Source organism: Streptopelia decaocto, assembly GCF_964273445.1.
Source record: "Streptopelia decaocto genome assembly, chromosome: 2".
NCBI lineage: Eukaryota > Metazoa > Chordata > Aves > Columbiformes > Columbidae > Streptopelia > Streptopelia decaocto.
Genome location: NC_138655.1, coordinates 163,974,858 through 163,988,616, shown reverse-complemented (window position 1 = coordinate 163,988,616; position 13,759 = coordinate 163,974,858). Strand labels below are relative to the sequence as shown.

General features: G+C 66.6%; 1 protein-coding gene across 3 annotated transcripts in view; it reads right to left on the bottom strand.

Annotated features, from left to right (window-relative positions):
* Window positions 1-13,759, bottom strand: part of AGAP3 (ArfGAP with GTPase domain, ankyrin repeat and PH domain 3) — a gene marked incomplete at its 5' end in the record, with an annotated part of 137,384 nt that overhangs the window by 12,481 nt on the left and 111,144 nt on the right. For 2 of the 3 annotated variants that reach the window (XM_082046202.1, XM_082046201.1), the window contains 2 exons: window positions 6,093-6,254; window positions 11,691-11,864. In XM_082046202.1, the coding sequence (XP_081902328.1) occupies window positions 6,093-6,254; window positions 11,691-11,864 (336 nt within the window). The remainder of the gene's footprint in view (window positions 1-6,092; window positions 6,255-11,690; window positions 11,865-13,759) is intronic. The other variant, XR_014183401.1, reaches the window with a different exon arrangement.

Sequence of the window (13,759 nt, the reverse complement as noted above, 5' to 3'; positions counted from 1 at the left end):
GGAGGGAGCGCACGGGCTGCAAGACACGGGTGGGCACGGGGGGCTCCCAGAGGGGCAGCCCGGAGCTGCGCAGGGACCCCAGGAGCCACAGCACGAGGGCAGCCGCGGGGCCGGGGGCCCAGCCACGGCCGGGGTGCCGGGGCACAGGCTGCTCTGCCCGGCCAGGACAGAGCAGGGAGCTCCCGGGGCCGGTAACGAGCAGGAGGGACTCGTTAGCACTGAATGAAGAGGCTGGCGGAGGGAGCGCCCGGTGACACACGCTGCGTGGGGCAGGCGGGCGCTGAGCAATAGCAGCTGGAATCCCTGGCAATCTGGCAAGCGCGGCTCAGCGCCGCACTCCCAGCTCACCGAGATCGGCCTCCGACAGCCCCTGACAGTTGGCATTAATCACGCACATCGCCCCAACACAACTCTTTACTGGCCATCAATTTCCCGTGGGTTTTAAAACTAAAAAACAAAGACAAAACCGCGTCGTTTGGCCGCCACTGAGAAGCACATTAAGGGGCTGTCAGCTTCTCGCCATGCACCCTGCATCACTCTTTAAGCACATGAGAAGTTCATTATCCCCGGAGCTCTGGCAGCCATGGGGATGCTGGCGCAGGGAGCGTCGCGAAGGTGCTGCTGCCGTCAGCCGTGCCTGGCGGCTCCGGGACCCCGAACCGGGAGCCAGAGCCCTGGCGGGAGCAGGGCTGCGCCGCACTTGCGCTCGGCAGGACGGGCGCTCCTGCTGCCGCGCTTTGCTGGGCTGGGCTCTCCAGCGCGCTGTCCCCGCGGCTCCCGCAGGCTGTCCCCATGGTTCCCGCAGGCTGTCCCCGCGGCTCCCGCAGGCTGTCCCCAGGGTCCCCGCAGGCTGTCCCCAGGGTCCCCGCAGGCTGTCCCCGCGGCTCCCGCAGGCTGTCCCCATGGTCCCTGCAGGCTGTCCCCATGGTCCCTGCAGGCTGTCCCCGCGGCTCCCGCAGGCTGTCCCCATGGTCCCCGCAGGCTGTCCCCATGGTTCCCGCAGGCTGTCCCCGCAGCTCCCGCAGGCTGTCCCCATGGTCCCCGCAGGCTGTCCCCAGGGTCCCCGCAGGCTGTCCCCGCAGCTCCCGCAGGCTGTCCCCATGGTCCCTGCAGGCTGTCCCCATGGTCCCCGCAGGCTGTCCCCGCGGCTCCCGCAGGCTGTCCCCAGGGTCCCCGCAGGCTGTCCCCATGGTCCCCGCAGGCTGTCCCCAGGGTCCCCGCGGGCTGTCCCCATGGTCCCCGCAGGCTGTCCCCAGGGTCCCCGCAGGCTGTCCCCATGGTCCCCGCAGGCTGTCCCCGCGGCTCCCGCAGGCTGTCCCCATGGTCCCCGCAGGCTGTCCCCGCGGCTCCCGCAGGCTGTCCCCATGGTCCCCGCAGGCTGACGCTGCAGCCCCACCGCGGTGATGAGCCCTTCCCGGGGCTGCTGCGATGTCCCCTGACAATGACACCAGGTCTGCCAGCCGGCAGGTGCTCCCTGACAAGCTGAGCCGCACTCGGGTTTGGTGACATCCCCGGCAGCCCAATCCCACGCTTGCCATAGTTTGCTGATGCTCCCTAGCAGCCTGACACCCGCTCTCTTTAACATGCGACCATGTAAAAAAGCAACAGCTCGTTTGATTTATGATACTTCAGAACAACTAAGATTCAATTGCTCCGCACGTCCCTGGCTCTGATTACCTCCTAAATGAGATAAACTGATGGCAATTTATCCCCAGACCTCACCAACTTTCCCAGGATGCTACCTGAGCCGCTCATGCCCTGCGCACGGCGGGTGCCCCCGCGGGCCGGCACAGCCCCGGCTGCCCCGCGTCCCCCCCAGCGCGGCTGGGGGTGGCTGGGCGCAGGGTCTGGGGGTCCCGTCACGTCCCCACGGGAGCCCACGGGGAGCCCGGCGGTGCTGGCTGTCCCTGCGGTCCCTGGGCCGGGGGGCTCCACGGGGACGGCAGCTCTGCGGTGCGCGCAGCCCGGCTCTGCACCGCCGTTCCTGCGCCTTCGCCGCCTTCACTGCGCAAAGGCAAAAAGCTCGGGTTGCCCTGCTGTGAAAAAAGCTGCTGGAACTGTTCAAATACGGCTAAAAAAGATCCGAAGAAGAATCAGACACCCTTACGGACACCAGCGCAGGACAGTGCCATGTCATGCCCACGATGTGGGCGATGCTGAGCCCCAGGTCCGCACTGGGACCAGGCGCTGGCCGTTCAGACACCAGGACGGACCCTCATCCCCTCTTACTGCTCGCCAACAACCCCACCTGTGACGCGGCTGCCGGGCAGGACGGACCCGCTGGGACTCCAGCGCGGTGGCGCCCCGAGCGCCCGGGACACCGGCAGCCCCAGCACCAGCCCCGGCGCTGTGCCGGCCCTGCGGGAGCAGTCCTGGCGCTGGGGCAGGGCAGGGACAACACGGACACCCAGGGAAGGTGACACAGGCCCCGGGGGGCATTTTCCTGCTCCCGGTTCTGGTGTCAGAGGCTGTTGGCAGCAGGAGGAGAAGCCACGTGCGAGGTCGGTGCGCTGACAAATGACGTTGGGTAACTGACACTTCACTGGCAAGTGAAGCTCCATGTTGATAAATGCGAAGTAATGCACTTTGTAGGAAAAAATTACATTAGTCCAACAGCTGACAGGGCTCTAAATTAACTGTACAACCCCAGGCGGGGCCGGGCATCCCTGCGGCCAGGGCCGGCATCCCTGCAGCCAGGGCCCGGCATCCCTGCGGCCAGCACAGCATCCCTGCGGCCAGCACAGCATCCCTGCGGCCAGCACAGCATCCCTGCGGCCAGGGCCCGGCATCCCTGCGGCCAGCACAGCATCCCTGCGGCCAGCACAGCATCCCTGCGGCCAGGGCCCGGCATCCCTGCGGCCAGGGCTGGGTATCCCTGCGGCCAGCACAGCATCCCTGCGGCCAGGGCCCGGCATCCCTGCGGCCAGGGCCGGGCATCCCTGCGGCCAGCACAGCATCCCTGCGGCCAGGGCCCGGCATCCCTGCGGCCAGGGCCGGGCATCCCTGCGGCCAGCACAGCATCCCTGCAGCCAGGGCCGGCATCCCTGCGGCCAGCACAGCATCCCTGCAGCCAGGGCCGGCATCCCTGCGGCCAGGGCCGGCATCCCTGCGGCCAGCACAGCATCCCTGCGGCCAGCACAGCATCCCTGCGGCCAGCGCAGCATCCCTGCGGCCAGGGCTGGGTATCCCTGTGGCCAGGGCCCGGCATCCCTGCGGCCAGCACAGCATCCCTGCGGCCAGGGCCCGGCATCCCTGCGGCCAGGGCCCGGCATCCCTGCGGCCAGGGCTGGGTATCCCTGCGGCCAGGGCTGGGCATCCCTGCGGCCAGCACAGCATCCCTGCGGCCAAGGCCGGCATCCCTGCGGCCAGCACAGCATCCCTGCAGCCAGGGCCCGGCATCCCTGCGGCCAGGGCCCGGCATCCCTGTGGCCAGCACAGCATCCCTGTGGCCAGCACAGCATCCCTGCGGCCAGCACAGCATCCCTGCGGCCAGCACAGCATCCCTGCGGCCAGGGCCGGGCATCCCTGCAGCCAGCACAGCATCCCTGCGGCCAGGGCCCGGCATCCCTGCGGCCAGCACAGCATCCCTGCGGCCAGGGCTGGGCATCCCTGCGGCCAGCACAGCATCCCTGCGGCCAGGGCCCGGCATCCCTGTGGCCAGCACAGCATCCCTGTGGCCAGCACAGCATCCCTGCGGCCAGCACAGCATCCCTGCGGCCAGGGCCCGGCATCCCTGTGGCCAGCACAGCATCCCTGCGGCCAGGGCCGGGCATCCCTGCGGCCAGCACAGCATCCCTGTGGCCAGCACAGCATCCCTGCGGCCAGGGCTGGGTATCCCTGCGGCCAGGGCCCGGCATCCCTGCGGCCAGGGCTGGGTATCCCTGCGGCCAGGGCCCGGCATCCCTGCGGCCAGGGCCGGCATCCCTGCGGCCAGGGCCCGGCATCCCTGCGGCCAGGGCCCGGCATCCCTGCGGCCAGGGCCCGGCATCCCTGCGGCCAGCACAGCATCCCTGCGGCCAGGGCTGGGTATCCCTGCGGCCAGGGCTGGGTATCCCTGCGGCCAGGGCCCGGCATCCCTGCGGCCAGGGCTGGGTATCCCTGCGGCCAGGGCCCGGCATCCCTGCGGCCAGCGCAGCAGCCCCGCCGCACCCCCGCGGTCCAGCGCCAGGGCGGCGCTGTCAGAACACGCTGCTGCCCCCGCAGCACCGTGTGGCACCACATCCTCACAACGTGCGTCCTCGGCCACCCCACCTCCCTCGGGAAAACAGCCAGAGCGAGCACGTGTCTGAAAAACACCCTCCGGGAACCACAGGAGAACTGGGATGGCTCAGAGGGTCAGGACAGGGACTCCTCGAGGGCGACAGTCACTTGGTGAGCCCAGCTGGGCGCAGAGGGGCCGCATCACACACGTCTTGTGGAAAAGTAACTCATTTAACACCGTGAGCAGTGGTTAGTCCACTACTGCATAAAGCGCTCCCATGTTCAAACACCTTTTCCACTCAGAAATTGTACTCAGTTTTGCGTAACTTGAGATCGCGGCCCCTGCGCCCTCTCTCACCCGTCCGCTCTGCAGAACCGCCTGCAGCCCCGGCCTTTGTATCACACAGAATCACAGTGAGCACTGAAACATCGGGCCTTTGCTCCTCAGTCCTCGTCCTGGCAAGCTGAGCACCTTAACGTCCACATCCCAAGTACGTTCATCAGACCCAGCTCAGCTTTGAGGTACCGCACCCCTCTCCCAGTACTCCCAGCTCTCCTGGAGTGTTATTTACAGGGTGGTACTTCAGCACGTTCTTTCTTTGTCCCACGTGTAGGTGCCAAGCCGTCCTACCCTCTGGTCTCCCACCTTTCAGACATACAAACAATACATCTCCCTTTTCCAGAGCGCTGCCCTGAGAACTGCAGACTGAGGGCTGATGTGGGGAAGGGCCGTAACGTCCGAAGAGCCAACACGAGCCCACGGCTCAGAACGCGCCAGTTTAACAAGACGTTGTACAGATAGTGCCGCTCGCTTTCCGCGAGACAGCCGGTGGACAGCACAGATGCTCGAGCTCCCTGAGCCAACCACCACAAAGGCAAAGTCTCTCCTGAGCTCAGCGGTGCTGAGGTGAACACAACCACAGCCGAAGAATCTGAACAGACAAGAGCTCCCGCCAGAGCTGCTGAGCTCCGGTGCGATCGTCACCACGGCGCGTGAGCCGGCTCCGAGGGACGTCCTGCCCGGGAGAGCGGAGCGGCTGCTCGGCAGGCCGAGCTGCGGTGGGTGAGGTGCCGCAGCCCCGCGGGTTTGTCAGGTACACGCTAACAAATACACGGGCTAAAAATCTCCTGGTTTGTCTTACAGCAGCCACTAATTTCAAACAGCTGTACTTCTCTCCTCTCCTCTCAGCTGCCCGAATGAAACCTTTATTCTGGTTTACCACGGAAGCGTATGGAGCGCTGTGGGGTGGGACGATCCAGGATAAAGCCGGCTCTCAGACGCCGAGGATCACCTTCCCGGGGCTGAGCACAGACACGGGCCCTGCAGGACGCGGCTGCCAGCCCGTCTCTGCCTGGACAAACCGGGATGTTTGTCACAGCCAACGCACGTCCCTGTGCCTCCTGCCCGGCTTCGGGAGCCTCGTCAGACCCTGCACAGACACCGGGATTTCTCAACAGAGAAGCCATCAGTACTTTTAGAACGGGTAAAGTTATGTATAGGCCTCCAACTGGTTTCCTGAAGTAGATAAACTCCTCCGAAAAGCCCTCAGCTTGAGGCAGGCGGCCCGGATACCCTTTTAAATGATGAAACTTTGGCAAATTTACAAGCAAACAGAAACACGTCTGTCCTGCGGCAGAAGGTGTCTGCACACCTTAGGCATAGTTAGGCGTGCGCTAACTGTGCGGCGTGCTCCAGCTCGGCTAATGCAGTCGGTAATCACCACCACTAACAGCAGGCGCAGGGCACGCGGCGCTGCGGCGAGGAGCGCCCGAGCCCCGAGGAGCCGCGGCTGAGAGGCGCAGGCAGAGCGGGGCACGCGGCGCTGCGGCGAGGAGCGCCCGAGCCCCGAGGAGCCACGGCAGAGCCCCAGGCCGGGGCCGAACTGTCCTACCTTCTGCGGCTGCGCTGGGGCCGTCGGGCCGGGTCGTCCCTGTGCTCTTTTTCCTGCGATGCTTCTTCCGATTCGCATGTGGCGATGGAGGCGGCTCCAGCTTCGGGCTGGCAGCACTGGAAATGTTCGGGCTGGAGCTGAGAGAATCGGCAGTACCGTTAGCTGGGAACAAAGATAAAGAAAGTAATGTACGGCGACAGTGACAGTCTGCTTCCAGAGACACCCGAGCGTCCTGGAGACACCCGGTGCTCCGCTGGGCTCAAAAGGCAGAACCCAGGAGACAGGGGAGCGCCCGCGCTGGGTCCCATTGCGCAGGGCAGCTCCGGCCCTTGGGCAGGGCCGGCGGGACGTGCTCGGCACCGGGATTCCCCTGGGATGATCACGGCCTGTGCCGGCGTCTGCACGGCCGGGACAAGTACAGCGGCACCACCAGGGCAGCCAGACCTGCCGAGTCCTCAGCACACGTCCCTGTGCATGCTGCTCGTGTCCCTGTGCGTGCTGCTTGTGCCCCTGTGTGTGCTGCTCGTGTCCCTGTGCATGCTGCTCGTGTCCCTGTGCGTGCTGCTCGTGTCCCTGTGCGTGCTGCTTGTGCCCCTGTGTGTGCTGCTCGTGTCCCTGTGCGTGCTGCTCGTGCCCCTGTGCGTTTGCTGCTTGTGTCCCCATGCCTGCGTGTCCCCATGCCTGCTGCTTGTGCCCCTGTGCGTGCTGCTCGTGTCCCTGTGCGTGCTGCTCGTGCCCCTGTGCGTGCTGCTCGTGTCCCCATGCCTGCGTGTCCCCATGCCTGCTGCTCGTGTCCCTGTGTGTGCTGCTTGTGCCCCTGTGCATGCTGCTCGTGTCCCTGTGCGTGCTGCTCGTGCCCCTGTGCATGCTGCTCGTGTCCCCATGCCTGCTGCTCGTGTCCCTGTGCGTGCTGCTCGTGTCCCCATGCCTGCTGCTCGTGTCCCCGTGTGTTGCTCGGTGGCCACACATGCATTTTGGGAAGGGACAGTCCCGGGAGGTGCTGCGGGCCCCCGGGTGCAGACCCGGTGCTGGGACCGGCTCGGCGCTGCGGCAGCACCGGTCCCGCGGCACCGCTCTGCCAGACGGGGTGACGGGGGCTGCCGTGCTCAGGAACCTGAGCATGATGGTCTCAATAGGCTTCCGATACGGAGCTGAAGAAGCTGCATCCCCAGCAGCAACGCACCAAATTTATCCTCAATCATACTGTTCCTTACAATTAATAGCAGAATTAGAAACAATCAGGGAGCTGCCTAATTACTGTCAATTAGAGCGCGCTAATCAAGCTCCGATCACACACACACACGCTGCCGCTGCACTCACCATTAAATGTCAAATTTCATTAGAGACCAGCAACAAAATCAAAAGCCTGACATTCAATTTCAGCAGCACACACAGCGCAGGCTTCCAATCAGCATAAAAATGCAGACTCCGGGGAAGGCAGTGAGGCGCAGGAGCCCTCGCGGCAGGGTTAACCCTCTCCGAAATGCGCCCCTGCCTCCTGCGCCCGGCACGGGCGGCAGCTCCCGCGCCCCCCGCAGCAGCCCTGTCCCCAGCCGGTCCCAGCCCCACGGCCGGGCTCCGAGGCGCCTGCAGTTAAGAGAGCAATCGGGGCTCCGCCGAGGGCGGCCCCCCGCAGCGGGACTGCGGGCGCGCGGCCCCTCCGCCCCGGCCAGCCCTGCTCCCCGTGCCACCCGGGCCGGTCAGACTGCTCTGGGGCTCGGGCTGTGTCTGGGGGGCAGGACAAACGTGCCAGAGGACAGACGGAGCCGGGCAGCGGCCGGGGCGCCCCGGGCAGGGTCCCGTGCAGCCGCGGCCCCGCGCCGGGCTGGAGAGGGTGCCGCACCGGGCGCTGCCGCCTCTGCTCTCTACCGCGTTTGACACACACCAGTAGGGTGTTTCTGCTATTTATCCACAGGGAAATAGTTCACTCTTGACAATTAAGAGAGATAAAGCTAATAAAATCAGACTCCGTTTTTATAAATATAAATTACTGATACTATTCAACAGGCCTGCGTCAGAGCAGGTGTGAGGCATGCTCATCTCCAGCCGGGCTGTCGCAGGGGACATGAACTTTCTGGGGCTGCATGTGGTGCTGCCCACCTGCCCCGCAGGGCGTCCCCGGGGCCGCCGGCACCGCGGGCCGTCCCGCCGCTCCGGCGCAGCGCGAGGGGCCGTGTCCTGCGGATCCTGCGGCGCTGAGCCGACACCGCCGGCTCCGTGGAGCACAGATCAGTGTGTCCTGCTCTTCATAGTGCCGGCAGCTAAAGCCTCAGAGCTGGGGGCTCTGCAGAGCAGAGATCAGCGTGTCCCGCTCTCCGTAGCACCGCAGCTAAAGCCTCAGAGCTGGGGCTGCCGGGCAGCGGTGGGACGGGGATGGGGAGCAGCGGGGCAGGGGCCGCCGTGTAACACGCTCCTCTACGAGATCATGTACTGCTGGTTCTTCCTCTTTCCTCCCCAGCAGCACAGAAGTGACTCCCCTGACCCAGTGTGAAGGGCGCTTCTTTTCCCGAGGTTTCCCAATGCAGAGACTCCGTCCCCAACACCCACCCAGGAGCTTCCAGGTCCCTGTCTCACCATGGGACCTCACGGGGACCTCCTGGCTCCTCCTCAGCCCTGGGTCCCCGCACAGGTCTATAAAGGCCAAGCACAAGACGTGCTGGAGCACGTTGGCACGACCTGCACAGCCCATGCCACCCCTCTGTGCGCCCTCCAGCGCAGCAGCGCGGGGTCAGCCCGTCCCGGGAACCAGGGGCACCCCTGCAGCGCCTGGGGGTCCGCTCCAGGCAGAGGGACATCCCCACCCCGCCCCGCTGCCCGCACCTGCCAACGGCGCCGAGCTGGGCCGGGCTGCAGGCAGCGGCACGGCGCGGTGCTGAGGGCTGAGCTCAGCCCCACCGCAGGGCCGGCCGCGCCACCCAGCCCGGCACGCTGGTGACACGGCAGGAGCTGCTGTCGCCTCTCCCGGCTGACACTGTCAGCCCCTGGCTGTGGGGGTGCCTGGCCTGGGGTGCTCCGGCCTCAGGGACAGGGAGCTGCTCACCAGCCCTGGACCAGAGCTGCGCTCTGGGGGCTCCACCTGTCCCAGCCCCTTCTCAACAGCCCCGAGCGGTTCTGAGACGTGAGTCAAGAGCTGGAGGTACAAAACCGCCGCTTTCCCCTCCGGCGCAGCGGTGACAGCGCGGCGAGCCCCGAGCTGGGTCACGGGCTGCTGCGCTGCTCCAGGAAGCGCACAGGGCATCTGCGCTGGTCGCCCCTCGTACGCCACAGACCCCTCAGCACGGCGGGGCCAGTGACGCGTCTCTGGAGCACTAAGACGGGGCAGGACTGACCCCAGGGCTCGGGGTCCAGCACAGAGCACCGGGAGCAGCCATCAGCGCCCAGGCACAATTAGCACCGGACTGACATCTCGGCTCTCCCTGTCACGTGGAGAAGCAGCAGCATCTCAGCTCCTGTTTGTGTCAGTCTCCAGGTTACTTCGCATGGAAGAGGGAGATTGTTTCGGTGGCTGCAGCACAGCTCCATGTGGGCAGGGAGCCACGGCCGGCCCGTTCTCCCGGCAGCCCGGCCGGACCGGGGCTGGACCAGCGCACATCGCGGCCACGCCAGGCCCGGGCTGGACAAACACACATCACGGCCACGCCAGACCCGGGCTGGACCAGCGCACATCGCGGCCACGCCAGACCCGGGCTGGACAAACACACATCGCGGCCACGCCAGACCCGGGCTGGACAAACACACATCGCGGCCACGCCAGACCTGGGCTGGACCAGCGCACATCGCGGCCACGCCAGACCCGGGCTGGACAAACACACATCGCGGCCACGCCAGACCCGGGCTGTGCAGCAGGACAGAACCTGCCACCACAGCCCCGCGCTGGGAGCCCATCCAGGCCCGCAGCTGCTGTCCGGCACGGCCGGGACACAAAGCCCACCCGTGCAAAGCAACGGGGGTGCCAACCGCAGCCATCTGCTCCCTGCACCGGGCACAAAACCCACCCGTGCAAAGCAACGGGGGTGCCAACCGCAGCCGTCTGCCCCCTGCACCGGGGCACCGGCCGCTCCTGCTGCTGCGCTCGGCTCCTGTGGGCCGGGCATAGTGCTGCCTGTGATGGGGACACCCCTGTGCAGTGCAGCGACACCCCTCTCAGTGCAGAGACACCCCTCTCTGGTGCAGGGACACCCTCTCTGGTTCAGGGACACCCCTCTCTGGTGCAGGGACACCCTCTCTGGCACAGGGACACCCTCGCCGGTGCAGGGACACCCTCTCAGTGCAGGGACACCATCTCAGTGGAGGGACACCCCTCTCTGGTGCAGGGACACCCTCTCAGTGCAGGGACACCCTCTCTGGTGCAGGGACACCCTCTCTGGTGCAGGGACACCATCTCAGTGGAGGGACACCCCTCTCTGGTGCAGGGACACCCCTCCCTGGTGCAGGGACACCATCTCAGTGGAGGGACACCCCTCTCTGGTGCAGGGACACCCTCTCAGTGCAGGGACACCCTCTCTGGCACAGGGGTACCCTCTCTGGCACAGGAACAGCCTCCCTGGCACAGGGACAGCCTCCCTGGCACAGGGACACCCTCCCTGGCACAGGGGCAGCCTCCTGGCGCGGTTGCCGGCAGCCCAGCCCTGCGCCCGTGCCGAAGCGGGTGCGCGGCCGCGGTCGCCCTCGCAGCCGGTGCTGGCGGTGGAGGCCGCCGCGCTGCAGCCGCGGCCGCGGTGGGGAGCGGGGGGGCCGCGCACATTAATGCTCAGAGCTGCGCCCTTCCGCTCCCGTCGCCTGCGCTGCCCCATCAGCAGTAACAGTCTGATTAATTCGCTTCCAGCAGGGAGCTGATGGGGCCAATGATGGAGCCGCTGCATCAGGCGCGCTGAAATTGATAGTTTTTCACAGTTACAAATGAGGAGCCTCCTCAGCTGCAAATGGCGCCCGCACAGTCGGACTCCGGTAATGATCATAAAGAGGCTCTCTTTAAACTGCGAAAGCCCCTGGGACCGAGCGGGGGGGCGGCTGCCGCGCTAATGAGAACTACAAGGGGCGAGCAGGCATGGAAATGGCTCCTCCACTCTTGATGTGCATTTAACTGCTTTTTTAGTGCGGCGGCAGAGCCAGGAACGAAGGAGTGATGAATGCAGCACAAAAGCATTTATTTTCCAATTCGGCAAAGTGGCTACGTTGGGAAATGTATGAATTATTTTAATTCACTCAACTGTCCTGAAACATCACAGAGAATGAGTGAGCGTGGGGGGAGGGGGCCGCCGCGCTCAGTGTGCGCTCCAGAGACAGGAACCGCTCCTGTTCCTTCAACCGCCCCGGAATCGGGGCGCGGGTGCCGAGGAGGCGCAGGGACAGCGCGAGGCCGCGGCCGCCGCTCGCACGGCGCACGGGAGCAGCGTCCCACCCGCGCCGTGCCGGGAAGAGCGCGGCCCCCTGCGGCCCCCGCCAGCTGACCCTCGCAAAGGTGACGGTCCCAGCCAGGCCCAAGGGCCGTGTCGCACACCGTGAGCAAACCCGGCCGGCAGAGCTCAGGGCTGCCCAGCACCGAAATCCTGCCCCGTGCCCGCGCAGCCGAGGGGAGCGGCTCCAGGTGGCACTTACCGGGGTTGGGGCAGCTGCTGGGGATGGCCACGGCCTCGTTCCACTGGTCCGCGCTGGAGACGGAGTAGGAGCGCTGGTGCATGCCGTCGGGCTTCGAGCTGAAGCCCACCAGGTTGATGCCGCTGATGGAGCGCTCCGAGTGCAGGGACGTGCTGCTGGTGGAGTGCGGAGCCCCTGCAAGAGAGACGCGGCCTGAGCGCCACCCGCTGCTGCCCCGAGCGCGGCGGGAGGAGGAGAAGTCCCTGTCCCCGGTGCGACGTGTCCCCGGGCCCTGCGTGAGGACGGGCTCTGCTTGGCTCTGCCCTCCACGGGCTGCCAGCCAAAGGTGCTGAGAAGAGAGTCCTGCCCAGCGCACTCCCCGGTTCCCAGAGGGACATGAGCTGGGGTCCCGGGCAGAACCGTGTCCATGCCCAGAGCCTTCACCATGGCCCCAGGCACCTGGACAAACACGACCCGGCCCCCGCCAGCGCCCACCGCACTCCAGCCCCACTCCACGAGTGGTCCCAGCAGAGACACAGCCACGCTGTGCAAGGAGAGAGCGGAACGTCACACGGGGGGTGTCCAGGGGACAAACACAAACCCGTCTGTACGGTGGGGTTGTGGGTGGAAAAGTCTCTTCCCGACAGCTGGAAACCCCTTGAGCTGAGCCCAGACCTTGAACCCCAAATGAAAGGAGCATTTTTTGGGACCAGAGACCATCATAGAAGACAAGATCACTCCCGAGATTCAAAATGGGTCAAGTGCTTGTGGATTACAAGAACATCCAGAATTTCCAGAACAGTAAACAGAGCAGCTCTGACAGGGAGCGAAGGTCTTGCTGCTCGGGGCCGCAGTCTGTTGATGGTGACGCTGTCCAGGGGGACGGTCCCGCACACCTGCCACCTCAGGCACCTCCCCAGGGCCTCCAGCCCCAGGCACCGCACCACAGCTGGAGCCGGGGAGCAAAGGACACGGGGCCCTCCTCCCATGGCCAGAGGCAAAGCCAAGGAGCTGGGACCCCCGCGGAGGGCAGGGCCTGTGGGGCAGCGCGGCAGAGCGCGGCCAGCTGGGGGCACGGCCACAGCTGTCCCGGCTGGGGGCACGGCCACACCTGTCCCGGCTGGGGGACACGGCCACACCTGTCCTGGCTGGGGGACACAACCACAGCTGTCCCGGCTGGGGGACACGGCCACAGCTGTCCCGGCTGGGGGCACGGCCACACCTGTCCCGGCTGGGGGACACAATCACACCTGTCCCGGCTGGGGGACACAATCACACCTGTCCCGGCTGGGGGACACGGCCACACCTGTCCCGGCTGGGGGACACGGCCACAGCTGACCTGGCTGGGGGCACGGCCACAGCTGTCCCGGCTGGGGGGCACAACCACACCTGTCCCGGCTGGGGGGACACGGCCACAGCTGACCTGGCTGGGGGACACGGCCACAGCTGACCTGGCTGGGGGACACGGCCACAGCAGACCTGGCTGGGGGACAAGTCCACACCTGACCCGGCTGGGGACACATCCACAGCAGACCTGGCTGGGGGACACGGCCACAGCTGTCCCGGCTGGGGGGACACAACCACACCTGTCCCGGCTGGGGGACACAACCACACCTGTCCCGGCTGGGGGGACACATCCACACCTGTCCCGGCTGGGGGGACACATCCACACCTGTCCCGGCTGGGGGACACAACCACACCTGTCCCGGCTGGGGGACACGGCCACACCTGTCCCAGCTGGGGGACACGTCCACAGCAGACCCGGCTGGTGGGACACGTCCACAGCTGACCTGCTCAGTGGGACACGTCCACAGCAGACCCGGCTGGTGCCGCACGGCCCAGGCTGGGCTGCAGCGGGTCGTGCCGGAGCAGCAGGCTGGAGCGCAGACGGACGCTGGCAGGGCCCCAGCCCGATGTGCTGCAGCCAGCCCAGCGCACCTGACCAGGTCCGCAGCGTAGAAACAGACTCAGGCCGCCCGCAGAGAGCCAGCGCGGCCGAGGCCGCGGGGACCCTGGGGACGGCGCTGGCCAAGCCCCGCCGGGCAGGGCCCAGAGCAGCTGCCCCAGCCGTGTCTGCACGGCTCAGTGTC